General features: G+C 44.9%; 1 protein-coding gene across 3 annotated transcripts in view; it reads right to left on the reverse strand.

Annotated features, from left to right (window-relative positions):
* The window catches only part of LOC124275352 (mediator of RNA polymerase II transcription subunit 23-like), a 70,418-nt gene that overhangs the window by 38,716 nt on the left and 12,776 nt on the right, over window positions 1–18,926 (reverse strand). For all 3 annotated transcript variants that reach the window (XM_046710859.1, XM_046710860.1, XM_046710858.1), the window contains exons 12-14: window positions 11,358–11,560; window positions 9,534–9,610; window positions 8,600–8,768 (exon numbers count right to left, since the gene is read on the reverse strand). In XM_046710859.1, coding sequence (XP_046566815.1) covers window positions 8,600–8,768; window positions 9,534–9,610; window positions 11,358–11,560 — 449 coding nt within the window. The remainder of the gene's footprint in view (window positions 1–8,599; window positions 8,769–9,533; window positions 9,611–11,357; window positions 11,561–18,926) is intronic.

Raw genomic sequence — 18,926 nt, forward strand, 5'->3', positions numbered from 1 at the left:
CAGACTTTGATGGAAGCGTTCTAATGCACCTTGAGATTAGGGTGATAAGCACTAGATCGAATTTGACGAATGCCAAGCAACACCATAACTTGCTGAAACAGTTTTGACATGAAATTTGAACCCTGATCAGACTGAATGTCACCAGGTAACCCTGTCAGCGTGAAGTACTTAATCAAAGCTTTGCTACAACTGCTGCAGTAACTTTCCGCCAAAGGAAATTGCTTCCGAACCGTGTATTAACACACATTATTGTCAGAAGGTATTGGTTTCCTTGACTAGTTTTAGGAAGTGGACCTACAACATCAATTAATACCTTGGAGAATGCTTCCCGTCAACTGGTACCAACTTGAGAGGGGCTGGAGGTATGACTTGATTTGGCTTGCCAACCACTTGACATACATGACAAGTTTTGCAATATAATTCAGTATCATGGTACATGCCTGGCAAAAAGAAATCTGGAAACCTTATCATAAGTTTTTGTCCTTCCCATGTGACCAGCAAACAAACTCTCATGAGACAGGCTGAGAATATCCTGCCTATAAGGCTTTGGTACAACCACCTGATACCGAATACCAACATCAGTTTCATCCCCATTCTCGCCCTTGCCACTCTTCCTCATTAATAAACCTTTGTGAACATAGAAACATGTATTTTCCATATCAACCTGTTTATCATCTACCACACTCGTCCAAGCATCCCTAAGAGTATTGTCCTCTCTCTGTGCCTGACACAAACTAGCCTTATCCCAGCCTATCAGACTCCCGCCTGGCACATTACTGTCCTGTGCCTTATCATCACACTCAGACTCAATTGTCTTGGATTCCAAACTACTCTTAGCTCGAGAACTATCATCGGTAGATGCATAAATGCTTTAGACAGACAAGTATCAGATAAATCTAGGAAATCACCCTTAGGCTGTTCTGTCCTTGTCATAGACCTTGTGGTCACACAAGCAGGGAAAATGTCGGCATTCTCCTTACTGTTCACTGTCACTGGAGAACTAGATACCTCTAGGACCTCTACACAGCCTTTGTGACAACAGCTATCTGTTAGATCATTTCCTAACAAGATATCCACACCCTTAATAGGTAACTCATCCACAACTCCCATTAGCACTTCTCCTGATACAAATTGGATTTGATGTGAAATCTGTGCAATGGAACTGACCGATAGACTTTACCTACCATCTCAACTACAACACTTGTCCCAGTAGCAGACTTTTCAGGATTAGTAGCACTTGGAACAATGAGAGTTTGCCAAGCTCCCGTATCCCTGTACATAGTTACTTGTCTTTGAGAACTCTCTGACCTGCTTCACTAACAACACCATCAGATATGTACTTTTCATACTTCTGCTCAGGCTGCTGTGAATGCAAGGTAGTACCCAGTGATGGTTGAGCTGTACTGCTAACAAAACCCACCACTTTTTGATTGTCATTTTTTCCTCTTATAGCAATCTACAATCAAATGATTGTTCATCCCACAATAAGCACATTTAGGTTTTGATGCTTTATCACTATTAGATGCTTTTGGATTGAGTCTCCCATTCTGAATAGTCTCACCCTCAGATTTATTGCCATTGCCTAGAAGCTACCCTTCTGATTAGACCCTGGCTTCCCTGATTGCTTGTTGTCATACTTAGACACATTAGACTGTTGTCCTACTGTTGATTTATGTATTAGTACATAATTGTCAGCAGTTATTGCTGCCTCTTGCAATGTCGTAACCTTTTGGTCTTCTACATGAATTCTTAAACCAGCTGGCATACAGTTTTTTTATTTCCTCCAAGATAAACAACTCTCTTAATTTATCCAGATTTCCATCTATTCCTTCTGCCCGATACCACTTATCAAATAAGCTTTCTTTATGGAAAACAAACTCAAGAGTAAGTTTCACTTTCGGATTTTCTTAGTTTTCGAAACTGTTGTCGGTAAGCCTCACTGGTTAATTGATAAGCCCTTAGAACAGCAGCCTTCAGTTCTGGATCACGATCTAGCCTGAGTATCGTCTAAGGAGTTGTAAGCCTGGGTAGCCTTTCCTTTAAATTTACTCTGAATCAGAATATGCCAGTATTCTTTTCGGCCATTTTAGCTCTATAGCTACCCGCTCAAATTGATGAAAGAATCTTTCAACTTCATTCTCATCAAAATTAGGGACTGAGCGATAGCATTCATTCACCTTAAAGCTACCAGTATCCTGTTCATGAACCCTATTCCTCAACTCAAGCTGCTTAAGCTTCAACTCATGCTCCATCCGAACCTTTTCTCTTTCAAACTCTCTCTCCTTCTCTTGCATTTCCAATTTCTTAAATTCTAGTTTCTGTTCATAAGACAGATTATCACGAAATTGAACTGATCATCAGAACTACTTCCATCCCCCTAGGCAGCGGTTTCAGGTGGTGAAGTTATTAAAGCCTCTATCAACGTATCCCTTATCTCTCTTACATTCATTGACTGGTCAACACTAACATCATTAGCACTGGCCATTTTCAAAAGGTCCTCCTTGTTAGTCCTTCTTATCATGGCAACAGTTGGTTGGCTCCAATTCAGACATTGTAGAAAGAATATATCACACTCTCTGACCTCTCAAGCAGGTACCAAAGTATCCTAACTGTAGATACCGTAACAACTACCCGAGTCCTGGCACTAGAACAATAGACCATTAAGATCCCGGACGAGCCCCCAATTTTAGTCTTGTCACGGTGCTGGCAGCGGTAATGACCCTGCGTTAAGGGTCATTGGCTCAACCATGTGTGGTAGATCTAGAGACACCATAATGACCGCACCAGTGAACCAAGATAAAATAATATATATTAAAAGAGCACAACCAAACAGTAATGTTAATACATTTATTAGGACTATACATGTAGATCTGAATAACCCAAATTAAAATTGCAATACGTATCAATGAGCTGAACTCCTATTAAGCCTATATGGACATGAAGAAACAGTAATAATACAAATACCCCTGACAGGAATAGTGTATTACGTAAAGTAATAATTGGAACGCCAGACTGAAGGTAAGATTACAAGGAACTTACCAACATATTCCTGTGTCCAGCGTTCCCAGAGGTCCTAGTTGGAGTGAGTCCACCGTGGGAACTGCCCCCAACTAGAATGGTTTGAGAATTTATAGGGAGTTGCCGGACGTCAGAGGGGACAACCTCTGACTTGGCCAAGAAAGATTGAAAATGATACTTGAAACTTAGAGACTGTGTTTCTCAAGCATCAAGTTTTATGATAAAGCCAAAAAATATTAAGTTAATCTTATGAATCAAATCTGGACATGTGATAGCAGACGTTAGTGGCTACCATCACATATTATTTTAATTGTTCTACATTCACTAATAATGAAGATATAGTCTCAATAAAGACTTGAAAATAGTCTTCTATTGGCATTAATAGAGGAAAATACTGTATTTCTCCCAAAATAAACACGTTTATATAAATTAGATCATATAGACGGAAAACTGAATATTATGGGCTAGTTGTATGATACAAGATTTACGTTAGGTTCAAAAGTTGACTTTAATACTTGACATGATATGTCCGTGACAAGCACACATGGACTACATAAATTGTATTGAAGTCAACTTGATGCAGGGTTTCGTCACAGTCCTCCAATCGGAAAGCTCGTAGTAAGGCCAGTAACTCTGGAGATCTTGTCAATTTGACACCCGTTCTCATGGTGATTACAGAACTAAGCGCGGCAAGATATGTTGATATCGTTGAACCTTTTAAATGTTTGTTTTGGCGTAGGTAACACAAATAGTCTGCCACTTGAGGTTGTGAAGCCTCTCTTGCTGTAAACCCTTTCTTTGTTGCATAATTTTCGAAACTGTGCCACTTGTCGTCGTACAAGTTACGAGTTGAGTAACGTAAGGCAAGCGTGACTGCTTTTGCCGCCCTGGCAGAATATCTCTCTTGTTTAAACACATTTGTATACAGTCCATACGTGTAGTTGGAACATTGCTGGGTTTCCGTGCACTTGTTTGGTGTGAGGATGAATTAACAGGTTTGGCGCGCTTGGGTAGCTCCAGTGTTGGTTGACCGATTTCTTGAATTAGTATGGGAAACCACGTTCTGGCCGACCAGTAGGGCGCACCAAAGTGAGTTGTAGGCTCTGTGTTTGTCTGATTTTCTGTAATACTTGAGGTATTATTGCTGGCGCGGAAACGCCGTCGCATTGAGGCCTTCCCATGATAGACTTAGAGCGTCCGTTGCCCAAGCTTGGGGTCTGGGACTGGTGACACGAATGTCGGTAGCTGATTGTTGAATCGGCGTGGCGAATAGGTCTATTAGCGGGCCCTAATTGCTTGATTATCTGTGCAAAATTCCCCTGTTGATCATCCACTCTGTCGGTGATGGTAGATGAGGCGAGAGAGGCGTCTGCTAGTATATTTCTGGCTCCGGGAATGTGCACTGCTCTGACATGTAGATTTAGATCTTGTATTAAATCGAACAGTTGAAAGCTTAGGTTCAAAAGGTTCATCGATCTCGTTGAGCCTTGCTTGTTTATGTAGAACGCCACTGTCGAATTGTCTGTATGGATCATTAGGCCGCATTTTGTAGAAATGTGCTCCAATATAGAATAAGCGTTGATTACAGCTTTCATTTCTAGACTGTTTATATGGAGTTTGCATTCTTGCTGATTCCATAACCCTGATATCGTGTGGTTGGTGAGATGAGCTCCCCAACCTTGGAGTGACGGCGTCTACATACAGATGGGTTTTGTATTCCTGCTCTGCTAAACAAATCCCTTCGCAGACATTCGATTTCTTGGTCCACCATAGTAGATGTGGTCTGAGATGTTTCGGTAGACTGAATGGTTGTACATCGTTGAGATGTCGTTGATGAGGACCTGTAGGGGCGTAACTGTAATCTGCCTGTGACAGTCATGTCTTGGGCTGATGTGAGAAGACCTAGTAGGCTCTGCCATTGTCGCAGTGGTAACTGAGAGAGTAGAGCTGGTGGAATGGTCTGTTGTATCTTGAGCCAACGGTCTTCTGGTACCATAATACGGTTGCGATTTGTGATGAATCGAATACCTAGGAACTGCAGGTCTTTGCGATGGTACTAGGTCCGACTTGCGTAAGTTTACTAACCAACCTAGTTGTGTTAGTAGCTTTATGATGTAATTTAACTGTAGTTTGAGCGCAGTGGATCTTGATCTACTTGTATCCCCGTCGAGGAGTAAAGCGCACTGCGTAGCCCTTGACGATGTAGAAATTTGATAATCGGTTTCGTTATCCTCGTGAATAGCCAGGGGGCTGATGATATTCCGAATGGGAGTACTTTCCACTGGTAATGTAGCCCTTCTAGAGTAAATCGTAGGTATTTCCTGGAATCGGGATGAATGGGGATGTGCAGGTAGGCATCCTGTAGATCTATGCTGCCCATGTAGTCCATAGGACGAATCATCTGGCGTAACTGAGGTAAATGTATCATGCGAAACCCGGTGGTTTCGTAGATAGTTCTTGTTGAAAAAGCTCATGTTGTAGATGAGTCTGTATTTCTCCGTGGAGTTTTCTTGGGAACTAGGAAAACTGGGGGAGTAGAAACCTGGTTCGACGTTTGCTTGATCTATTACTTCTATGGCCTGTTTGGATAGGAGTGATGAAACAGCCTCTCTTATCTTTGGTAGTTGTTGCTTGTAAATCGAACTTGGGGGTTTGATTGTCAGCGGAGGCTTGGCCTGTAGAGGGATCTGAAATCCGTGTTGAAGAATGTTGGAAGCGTAAGGGTCTTGCAATATTCCCCAGTTTTCCCAGTGTAGTGGAGGCGTCCACCCACTTGAGCTGGCTGTACTGGAAGCGGCTGGGGGTGGAAGACTCCAGTCGTTCGAACCTGTGTTTCAGCGTCTATAAGTGCGGGGAACCTCTGGGTGTCCTGCCTCTTCCTGATCCTCCTCTATAGTTGCCATATGGGCTTGACGAAAAGAATCTTTACCTCTAGAGCTGGCTATCTTCCTGTCTCTTGCTCTTTGTAGGCCCGTGAACTTAGATCTGCCTGAGTATCTTTGTGAAGTCTGGCGAATGGCGCTGGCTAGTGTGTCCATCGATCTAATCATAAGGACTTCCCTGGAATCCTTAGAGACTTCCTTGGCGACTTTGTCGATTTCTCCGTCAAAGATGGATGTTGTCGACCACGGGGCTGTATAAAGTGGGGCTGTAAAGTTCTCCCCAATTACAGGCGAGGAGGCCTTGACGACGAGCTAAGGTCAATGCTGCTGAAACAGATGTAAGATGATCCGTTAAAACTGCTGATCTTTCTTTTGCATAAGTAAGGCAGAATAAATCATTCTATCATCTTCCGTCGTGGAATCCCGGAATCTAGTAATAAGAGTCTCATTGATCGTCCTAGATCTATTTAACCCAAAGAACATCACGTCTCGTCATGGTTTCTATATGAGCCAACTTGCGATCATCCATCTTGTAAATCTTGTTCTTTACATCGCTGATGATCTTATAGTTCTCATCGATGTCCTGGGCCTTGTAGAAGGAGTCCATGTTATGCGTGGAGAACTTCTTGGCTTGAAAGTTGGGCAGATGTGGTATCTGAACTTTTTAGTAGCTTTCTGGAAAGCTGCATCTAGATTCTGTGGCACTGCCTTAATCGGTCGATCGGGGTAGAGTGATTGCATCTGGATCATCTTCCTTCATCAAATACGTCCTGAGCTGTATTGCCACTTTTAGATGGTGATGTGAGATCTAGGTTATTGACCATCCAATACCCGTATCTCTGCATCAGAAAATATGATTCCTCCATCATCCTCAAAACCATCATCATTAACAAATTGTAGATGCTGCCGGGACTGCGTGTAGCTGTCTGTATATCTGATGAGGTTTGTGGCGATCTAGTTGACTTGTGCGCGCTCTATGTGGAGATCTGGACGGGTGATCGACCTGGTGATGAAGCGAAGTGGAGATCGTCTATGGGATGATCTTCTCGGAGACTTGTGAGGTGAATGTTGATAGCTTCGCGAAGCTCTTCGGCAGTCCCTCGATGTTCTTCTAGACGATGAAGATCTGGAATCATATGTCCTTCGCGAATGCCTTCGCGAAGCTTCATTTGCGTCCGGTCCGGGGGATCGATGATATGACCTTCGCGAAGGCTTCCGTGATGTCTGATGGTCTGAGTCCATATCTAGAGATGAAATCGAAGATGGTGATGATCTCTCCCGCCTTCGCGAAGGCCTTCGCGAAGGCTGTACATCTAGGTCCTTCGTCAAGGTGAAGTGCGGGACTTCCTTCGCGCAAAGGTGACATCGTCTTGGCTGCTACGTTGACGGGGGGTGCCTCTGGGGTGCTGTCTACGTTGGAGCCTTCGCGAAGGCTCGGACCCTGCTTGCGCAGTTTGTAGTGGTCCTCCATGATGTTCATAATCTGCCGCATCATGTCTTCTGGGATGATCTGTGACGAAGTCGTCGGCGTCTTTTTCTGCGATGGGGTTCACATCAATGACGTCTGGCGCCGGTGTAGAAGCATCAGGCTGCATGGTGATCTCTGCAGAAGTCACAGTCGCTGACACCGGTCAGCTTCTTCTGCCGTGAAGTCGGGGATGATTATCGGCTGATCATCGTAGAGGCCCAACTCTGCTGCTGGAACGATCTCGGCTGAGAAAGTTCTTGCTGTCTTCGTGGAGATTTCCCTTGGAAGTCTGGCGCTGCCCTGGGTGTCCTCAATCTGCGTTGAGGCGGCGATGAGGCCCTCTTAGACTTAGTCTGCAATGACGGGATGTCTGGGGAGGCGGTCGTTTCTTCGAGGTAACGGACTGCGTCCCCGTTCCTCTGCCGCAGGGGTCTCTAGCAGAACACCAGGCGGAGAGGGTCGATCGCTAGCAGCTGACTGGATGGAATATCTGGACTCTCTGCCATGTTTTGCCCTTGTTTGCGTGATCTATCTGCAGCACGTCTTAAAGACGCAAAGATGATATTTATTAAATGCAGAATGAGATAAATTAATGCAGTAACTGCAGCGTGAATTAAGCGCGCGCAGTAGAACAACTAGGGCATATTACATGTGGATCGGAGGCAGAAAAAGCGTAATCTACAAATCGTACAGATTTTCATCAACGTAAAGCTAGCTGAACAATCACGAATACACGTGAATAAACAGTAGAAATCACGATAATTAATCAATACAAATAGTAAAGGATACTAGCTATACCTCTATAGTAACCTATGAGAGGTAAAAACTAAGAGATTATCAAAGGATATGGTGTGTAAGGAGACACAAGGCGCTCTCACATCCTGCTCACTGGGCGAAGAAGGAGAGAGTGGAGCACATGGCCAGAGGGTGGCGACACCTTTCCCGCCAGGGGAGACAAAGGGGAGCAACTCGTGGTGAGTACCAATTAGTGATTTTATTTTGAAGGGAGCTTCAAATAAGGAGATACAAGTGTTCCACTATGTTCGCAAGAAGAAGAAGACAAGCAAAAGAGCATGAGTCAGGATAAGGAAAAATATTAAACTTGAATATTATAGCAAAGGGAGTTAACTGACCATAAGCTAGACTGGCTGTAGAGATGCATTGACAGAAAATGAACACCATTTCTGGTCTCCCTTTGGAGTGAAAGTGTTGACACAGTGGTGGAACTCACCTCATCTTGGCATGTACAGTGAGTGAGTCAAGCAGACTCATGGACAAGGGCTGCGTTGGCGCGGATGCCACGATGTTGCCAGGCAACAGTGTAGTGTTCTTGTTGTTCCCATACACACTCTCCAACAGCTTGCCCATGGGGAGACTGAAGAACTCTGTGTTAGTGCTGTCTGCAAGGAGGAGGAGACGCGGTACTTAAACAAGTTCTTGACTGCAAATAAGGTCTTACAGTTGGGCTTAATGCAGCTTGAACTGCATTTCAGTTATATCGCTATCTCTGTGTGCCAGCTTAATGAGTGATGCGAACATTTACCATGATGTGAAGCCCATGAACATGGGAATGCAGTGTTTGCCATGACGTAGAAAACCTGCATATTTGATGCACAAATTATCTCAAAAACGCAGTGAAGTTAGAAGCTTGCGTCATTGTTGACGTAATGTTACTGGGCCCTTATTTCAGATAATCTAAACTTCAGTTTCTGTGCGATGACTGGTTTTTTGACTGCTCAGTGCTGATTAAATACCTGACCTGCCTTACCTTGTTTTTTGTCTTACCAAGTTGATGTCTAGATGAAAGTTCCAAACTGAAGTTGACTGCCAAAACCATGTCCATGACTCCCTCTCATGACACCAGGGAGTCATGATGACTCCTAAATTTTTATGCCTAGGGCAAACACTGGAAATGGTTTTGAAATACTGGCGTAGAAGATGGCATTCCCTTTCAGTTTGAGATTTGTGCAACCCTGGACATATTAGGCAGCTTATGAACTTGCTGAGTACATTGCCTGTGTTCTTGTTTTGCTGATGTGAATGACTTGTTATCCTAATAGTTAATACAAGGAACATCACTTTTGAGGATCTTACAATAAATACTTGTAATGCTACAACTATACGACTGTATAATTCATGCATACGTAAACATGTTATGTACTTACAAGCATTGCACAGGAGGGCTATTTTGTAGTCACTCAGCGTAAGATTATTGTTATTGTTGAAAGTCTGTTTCAAGAACCTGGAAAACAAAACATGAGTTTACACAGACATGACTAAGTTTTGAAATTAACATTATTTTCTGAAAGCTGCTAATATCATAAATATAGGCATGGCTTACTCAAGACATGTCCTCAGACCGTAAGTCATTGGCATGACTTACTGTGTTCTGTATTAACCTACTCCAGAGGTGTTGTCAAATCATAAAGTGTTGGCATGACTTACTCAGGAAGTGTTCTCATACCTTAGCGTGTCAGTACGCCTCACTCAAGATGTGTTCTCAGGCCATGGGGTGTCAGTATGCCTTACTCAAGATGTGTTCTCAGGCCATGGGGTGTCAGTACGCCTCACTCAAGATGTGTTCTCAGGCCATGGGGTGTCAGTATGCCTTACTCAAGAGGTGTTCTCAGGCCATGGGGTGTCAGTATGCCTTACTCAAAATGTGTTTTCATACCATAAGGTGTCAGTATGACTTACTCAAGATGTGTTATCAGATTGTAAGGTGTTGACATGACTTACTCAAGTGAGTGAGTCAGTGAGTTTAGTTTTACGCCACACTCAGCAATATTCCAGCTATATGACAGCGGTCCATAAATAATCAAGTCAGGACCAGACAATCCAGTGATCAACAGCATGAGCATCGATCTATGCAATTGGGATACAATGACACGTGTCAACCAAGTCAGCGAGCCTGACCACATGATCCCCTTAGTCGCCTCTTACGACAAGCATGGGTTACTGAACATCAATTCTAACCTGGATCTTCACGGGGTCAATTTATTCGAGATGTGTTCCCAGCTCATATGGTGTAAACTTACTCAAGATGTGTTCCCAGCTCATACGGTGTTAACTTACTCAAGATGTCTTCTCAAGCCATACGGTGTTAACTTACTCAAGATGTGTTCTCAGGCCATACGGTGTTAACTTACTCAAGATGTGTTCTCAGGCCATACGGTATTATCTTACTCAAGATGTGTTCTCAGGCCATACGGTATTAACTTACTCAAGATGTGTTCTCAGGCCATACGGTGTTAACTTACTCAAGATGTGTTCTCAGGCCATACGGTGTTAACTTACTCAAGATGGGTTCTCAGGCCATACGGTGTTAACTTACTCAAGATGTGTTCTCAGGCCATACGGTATTAACTTACTCAAGATGTGTTCTCAGGCCATACGGTGTGAACTTACTCAAGATGTGTTCTCAGGCCATACGGTGTAACTGACTCAAGATGTGTTCTCAGGCCATACGGTATTAACTTACTCAAGATGTGTTCTCAGGCCATACGGTGTGAACTTACTCAAGATGTGTTCTCAGGCCATACGGTGTAACTTACTCAAGATGTGTTCTCAGGCCATACGGTATTAACTTACTCAAGATGGGTTCTCAGGCCATACGGTGTTAACTTACTCAAGATGGGTTCTCAGGCCACAGTGACTCAAGATGTGTTCTCAGGCCATACGGTATTAACTTACTCAAGATGGGTTCTCAGGCCATACGGTGTTAACTTACTCAAGATGGGTTCTCAGGCCATACGGTGTTAACTTACTCAAGATGTGTTCTCAGGCCATACAGTGTTAACTTACTCAAGATGTGTTCTCAGGCCATACGGTGTTAACTTACTCAAGATGTGTTCTCAGGCCATACGGTGTTAACTTACTCAAGATGGGTTCTCAGGCCATACAGTGTTAACTTACTCAAGATGGGTTCTCAGGCCATACGGTGTTAACTTACTCAAGATGTGTTCTCAGGCCATACGGTGTTAACTTACTCAAGATGTGTTCTCAGGCCATACGGTATGGGCCTCTGCAGCCTCTGCTTGTCACTCTCAGCCTTCTTGTTGAGGTGTATCCATATGCAGGTGCTGGCTAGGGCATGCGTTGACCGGGGCTTGGTCACATCGGGCATGGGGATCAGCTGGTCATCTGAGTACAGCAGGTCATACAGCTTCATCACTGGGAGAAAGTCAGCCAGCTACACAGGTGGGAACAAATACAGGCATATCACACTTCATGGATACATCAGGGCTTCTAAGTGCCCCTGGGTGCAAATGGGGACAAATTACTAATTTTTAAACTTCCTATTGTCTTATAATCAGAGGTATTAACAGTGCATCGCAATGTGATAACATAAAGCAGGAAAACTCTTCATGGGTCCTGTTATCAGTAAAATACAGGTCACCTCTGTGAGGCCATAAAATTAGTTATCAGTTATATCTAAAAGGTTCATCTCATTCAAAACTGGGAACTGCACATCTAGATAAATCGCCTATAAATACTCTTAAAACTCATTTGAATATTTGAAATACTGAAAGAAAGCAAAACAATGTTAGAATGTTAATTAAGAATGATCAGAAAAAATCATTCTGACTATAGCAAGCCCTTCATGCATGAAATAAAGTCGAACTAACCTGTAGAGGTTTCAGATTCTTTGAATATATTCCTCCTTGGGGTACTTATAAGCATTTAAATGTCCATTTAAATTCCCTACGACAGTTGTAACAATATTTGAATAAAAATATTTACAAAACAAAAACTACGTTTACCACCCTTACAGGGCCCTCCGGCCCCCTACAGCCAAGAGCAGGTAACTCTAGACCGTAACCTCGTACCTAACTTTCCATGCTGAACGACATCAGACAGAATGTGGGGAGGGGGGGGGCGTACCCCAAGGAGGAATATATTCAAAGAATCTGAAACCTCTACAGGTTAGTTCGATTCTTTTTTATATATTCCTCCTTGGGGTACTTATAAGCATAAGACAGACTCCTAAAGACGGAGCTAAGGAGCGGCATTCTGTCTGCAGAAAACACCCCCGACAAGAAGTGGAATTTCCCAAGCTAATTATAGCAGAAAAAGCACACTTACCCGGTCACGTGTCCACCATAGCCAATCAGGCGGGGGCATGAGCCAGGGTCAGGGTCGAACATACGTAAATTGCCCAGCGAAACCTCGCTAAAGCAAACTAACGAGACACACCCTCCCTCCTTCCCGTAATCTACTTGGAAGCGAAGATAAGGGTCCCGCAATAAGCCGCCAGAAACGAAATGCCTTAATATGTATATATTTAGCAAAGTTTCCAAGGCCAGTAAAGTCTAGAGCAGAATGCAAAAGACATAAAACCCGTCACCAAGGGAATATGTAAACAAGATTTTTAAAACCCAACACCAGTGTTAAAAAATTTGGCATAGAATGGTTCACATAATTCCTCGAAAGCTCAATCGGCTAGATAGGTGGAACCATGCCCACTGGAGAGAACTGACTGACCGAACCGAGCACGCTCACTGGAGAGTCTGTCAAGTTGGTAATGACGGATGAACGTACTCGGACGGCTCCAAATAGCCGGGGAGCAGATCTCCTCAATGGGCAGGGCTGCAGCGTAAGCTTTCGATGTAGCAACTGCCCTAACAGAATGAGCTTTCAACCCTACAGGCGGGATACGCCCTGTTTGAGTATAGCTCATATGTATGGCAGAGACAAGCCACCGAGAAATGGTTTGCTTGGTGGCGGGAAGACCAGCCTGAACCCCGCCATAACAACAAAACAATTGGTTACCCTTAAGGGTACCCTTGTTTGTTTGATATAAGCCTTAAGTGTCTTCACGGACATCTAAGACGTGAGCACGCCGTAGAGAGGTACCGGACAGGAAGGCTGAGTGAAAGCTGGGAGCTCAATAGGCGCCGTCACATGGAAGGGACTATCCTTCTTAGGACGGTAAGTATCAGGCAGCCGTATGCTAACTCTGTCTTTGTGAAAAACAGTAAGCGCGGGATCGGCCGACATTGCGTGAATATCGCCAACCTGCCTGCCTGAAGTCACCGCCACAAGCGCGCCGTCTTCCACGTCAACAGCTGGAGTGAAAGAGCCGACAGATTGTGAAACAGTGGACCGGACAGCCAATCAAGAACGATTGACAAGTCCCACAGGGGACTAATCCGCCGGACAACCGGACGGATTCTGTCCACGCCTGCTAAAAAGCGCTGTACAAGAGGGTGCTGCCCCAAGAGAGCACCGTCAACAGGAATATGAAACGCAGAAATAGCTGTAGAATATCCTCGAACAGTTGAAGCCGCTAGACCGGCGTCCAACCGAGACTGGAGGAATTCTAAAACACAGACTAAATCTGTAGAAAAGGGATAAAAAATCCCCCTGTTGACACACCAGCGCGAATAACAGGCCCATCTATCCTCATATTGAACGTTTGTCGAATCCCTCCGCGAAGCCAGAATTGTGTCTGCAACTGGTGCAGGAATTCCGCCGCGACGAGGCGATCCCCTGACAGCGGCCAAGCCACCCACTGAATCCTGGGATTTGGGGAAGCTCCGTTCTGGGATAGGAGGTCTGGTCGAAAAGGTAATAGAACAGGAGGCTGAGCCAGAAACCTGAGAATTACGGAAACCAGCGTGCCGACCAAGCGGGTGCCAGAAGCGAAGTAGCCAAGCGGGTGCCAGAAGCACAAGTAGCCCACAGTACCCTGTCCGTCCAATCGAGCTGAAAGGCGTCATTGACTAACGCTCCCGGATCCGGAATCCGGGAGCAAAACACAGGAATCTGGTTCGTCACCCCAGACGCAAACAGATCCACCTGGAACGACCCGAACAACTGGGAGATAATCCCGAATATCTCCCGGTCGAGCATCCACTCGTGTGGGGCTAGTATACGCCGTGAGAGTGCATCTGCACGGACGTTGTCTTCCCCCGGGAGATAAACAGGCAAAACCCAAATGCTGAACTGATCGCACCACAGTAGAAACTGCCACGCCTCCTGAAGGAGCGACGGAGACACTGTGCCGCCTTGCTTGAGAATGTAAGACATGGCCGTTTGATTGTCCATTTCTAGACGAACCACACGGCCCTGCACCAACACCCGGAAGCACTCGAACCACCTGCGGACTGCTCTCAGTTCTAACACATTGATGTGTAGGCTGACTTCCACAGACAACCACAGGCGGCGCAGGCCCATCACGGCACCCATCATCTGACTGGCACAGCACCGAATGTTATCCTGAGCCAGATGTGAGTGTACCCCCGTGAGCTGCCGCGCGAGCACTGGTGCCGACAAGTCGGCGTCACAAGCGCTCTGGTCCACCAGCTGCCCCTGCAGAGCAGACAGGTAGGCTGAGTGGACCGCCACCTTTAATTGCTGGGCTGCGCACCGGTAGCACTCCTCGAAGGACCGGTAAGCAGACTTCAGCGTAAGGGAATTAGTAGGAAAAGGGGGGAGGCGCCTGCCCTGCCTGGCCGAGGCCAGGGAAGACGAGGACGATCCCCCCAAAGTAACGGACGCAAAGACACACTCGTCCACCACTGGCGGCTCGAATAGCGCCTCCTCTCCCAACTGGTACCTCTTGCCAACGTCGGGCAGATCAAATCTTGAGCGAGAACCAGTCAAGAGAGGATTTACCACCTCACCTACCAGTGATGGTAGAATCGCGAGGCGCTCGGCGACCTTGATAGCGCTGAAGCCTACCCCGGGAGCCGAAACTCCGCGGGGTTGGGCGCCTGTGTGGGAACGGCCACCTGGGGCAGGGCTTCGGCAATTTTTTCCCGCACCTGCCTCAGAGACGAGCCAAAGGAGTACGGCACTCCCGCCTCCGACTCCTCCCTCCCTCCATCGTCCTCCATGTCCACCTCGGCATAATCCTCGGCAGCCGTACTCTCATACTCCTGAGAGACCGCCGAGGATACACCAGAGGCTGAACCCGAAAGACCATAAAGGTCAAGAGGCGCCAGAGGCAACGATTTCACTGACGCCATCTGTTCCTGGAATAAAGTGGTTAGTGATTCAACAGGCACAACTGGTGCCGACACAACAGGGGGGGGGGGGTAGAGACAGGATCAGGTTGAGGTTTGGTATTAGATGCCTCCTTGGAACCTTTAGCTCTTTTGGGAGCCGGCTCCGTATGGGAAGCGGCTCCCGTAGACCCCTTTTTTTGTGTGAACGCTTGGACGGGGGATCCTGCGCCCAGATATCACCCCCCGCCCGAATCAGGTTGCTGTAGAACAGCTGATCCACTCGTCGTGTTCTAATAGTTTGAGGCGTGAAAGTGGCACATGCCACACACCCCTCTTGCTCATGCTCAGTTTGGGTGAGGCAACGTAAGCACACCTCGTGTGTGTCCCTGACGGGAATGGCAGCGAGGCACGAAGTACAGGATTTAAACTGCAACAAGTAAACAACCTGTGCAGCAATCAACCCCATACACACATACATATATGAAAAAACACGCATGGGCGACACAACTAATGCGTCAACGTAGCATACAGTTGACAATAACCATAATACGCACTGACATAACTACGACTTATTATCGTAAGATAGAAAATGCAAGCAGTGGAAACGCCCTACATGTAACCACATATAAGTAAAAAATTACTAAAACCACCTGTAACATTGAAAAACCACACGGGAAACCAATGAACAGTGATGCTAGCGAAGGGACCTGGCCGCCATCTTGGCACGCACCCGGCGAGCCGACCGCGACAGGTACCAAGTTACAACTAAAAAATTATGAATGAAAAAGTTCAGAACAAGCCTTCAAATCGCCCATGCAGGTAAAAAAGAGAACCATACATACAGTTGCTGTTTCTGACCCACTCATAATTCTCGCCGGGAAAAGAAAACTTTCTTGTAATGGACCCACGTCTTGTCGGGAAACGACAGCATGGAAAGTGAGGTACGAGGTTACGGTCTAGAGTTACCTGCTCTTGGCTGTAGGGGTCCGGAGGGCCCTGTAAGGGTGGTCTCACAAGACAAAACGTATATTTTGTTTTGTAAATATTTTTATTCAAATATTGTTACAACTGTCGTAGGGAATTTAAATGGACATTTAAATGCTTATAAGTACCCCAAGGAGGAATATATAAAAAAGAATTCTCATGTTAAAACAACAACAAAATAATCGAAAGATATTCTCATTCCTTGAGATTTCTTTCCCATCTTGGAAAAATCAAACAAAATGATAATCTAACAGTTTGAACCAGTAGAACATAAACATAACTAATTTCAACATTAATTGTGTGATTGTTTCCTTCCGATGCTCACCAGACCCCTGCTGGAAACACTCTGCAACATATACATAATCCTTATCTACATGCCAACTCCAGCATATGTGTAACTCTTATCATCTACATGCCATCTGCAATATTTGTGGACATGAAGGCATACCTTAGAATGCTGTAACACTGAGAATTCTGGCTTTAAACCCACAACACAGTATATATGAAGAAAACACCTAGAATGATGGATTTATACCACGGCACTGTGTACACCATAGAGCACTAAACCTAGAATGATGGGTTTATACCACGGCACTGTGTACACCATAGAGCACTAAACCTAGAATGATGGGTTTATACCACGGCACTGTGTACACCATAGAGCACTAAACCTAGAATGATGGATTATACCACAGCACTGTGTACACCATAGAGCACTAAACCTAGAATGATGGGTTTATACCACGGCACTGTGTACACCATAGAGCACTAAACCTAGAATGATGGATTATACCACAGCACTGTGTACACCATAGAGCACTAAACCTAGAATGATGGGTTTATACCACGGCACTGTGTACACCATAGAGCACTAAACCTAGAATGATGGGTTTATACCACGGCACTGTGTACACCATAGAGCACTAAACCTAGAATGATGGGTTTATACCACGGCACTGTGTACACCATAGAGCACTAAACCTAGAATGATGGGTTTATACCACGGCACACTGTGTACACCATAGAGCACTAAACCTAGAATGATGGATTATACCACAGCACTGTGTACACCATAGAGCACTAAACCTAGAATGATGGGTTTATACCACGGCACTGTGTACACCATAGAGCACTAAACCTAGAATGATGGATTATACCACAGCACTGTGTACACCATAGAGCACTAAACCTAGAATGATGGGTTTATACCACGGCACTGTGTACACCATAGAGCACTAAACCTAGAATGATGGATTATACCACAGCACTGTGTACACCATAGAGCACTAAACCTAGAATGATGGGTTTATACCACGGCACTGTGTACACCATAGAGCACTAAACCTAGAATGATGGATTATACCACAGCACTGTGTACACCATAGAGCACTAAACCTAGAATGATGGATTATACCACAGCACTGTGTACACCATAGAGCACTAAACCTAGAATGATGGATTATACCACAGCACTGTGTACACCATAGAGCACTAAACCTAGAATGATGGATTATACCACAGCACTGTGTACACCATAGAGCACTAAACCTAGAATGATGGATTATACCACAGCACTGTGTACACCATAGAGCACTAAACCTAGAATGATGGATTTATACCACAGCACTGTGTACACCATAGAGCACTAAACCTAGAATGATGGATTATACCACAGCACTGTGTACACCATAGAGCACTAAACCTAGAATGATGGATTATACCACAGCACTGTGTACACCATAGAGCACTAAACCTAGAATGATGGATTATACCACAGCACTGTGTACACCATAGAGCACTAAACCTAGAATGATGGATTATACCACAGCACTGTGTACACCATAGAGCACTAAACCTAGAATGATGGATTTATACCACAGCACTGTGTACACCATAGAGCACTAAACCTAGAATGATGGATTATACCACAGCACTGTGTACACCATAGAGCACTAAACCTAGAATGATGGATTATACCACAGCACTGTGTACACCATAGAGCACTAAACCTAGAATGATGGATTATACCACAGCACTGTGTACACCATAGAGCACTAAACCTAGAATGATGGATTATACCACAGCACTGTGTACACCATAGAGCACTAAACCTAGAATGATTGATTTATACCACAGCACTGTGTACACCATAGAGCACTAAACCTAGAATGATGGATTATACCACAGCACTGTGTACACCATAGAGCACTAAACCTAGAATGATGGATTTATACCACAGCACTGTGTACACCATAGAGCACTAAACCTAGAATGATGGATTATACCACAGCACTGTGTACACCATAGAGCACTAAACCTAGAATGATGGATTATACCACAGCACTGTGTACACCATAGAGCACTAAACCTAGAATGATGGATTTATACCACGGCACTGTGTACACCATACAGCACTAAACCTAGAATGATGGATTATACCACAGCACTGTGTACACCATAGAGCACTAAACCTAGAATGATGGATTTATACCACGGCACTGTGTACACCATACAGCACTAAACCTAGAATGATGGATTTATACCACAGCACTGTGTATACCATACAGCACTAAACCTAGAATGATGGGTTTAACCACAGCACTAAGTACAGCATGACATTTT

This window comes from Haliotis rubra, unplaced genomic scaffold (assembly GCF_003918875.1).
Source record: "Haliotis rubra isolate DU_JTF1 unplaced genomic scaffold, ASM391887v1 Scf2, whole genome shotgun sequence".
Classification (NCBI taxonomy): domain Eukaryota; kingdom Metazoa; phylum Mollusca; class Gastropoda; order Lepetellida; family Haliotidae; genus Haliotis; species Haliotis rubra.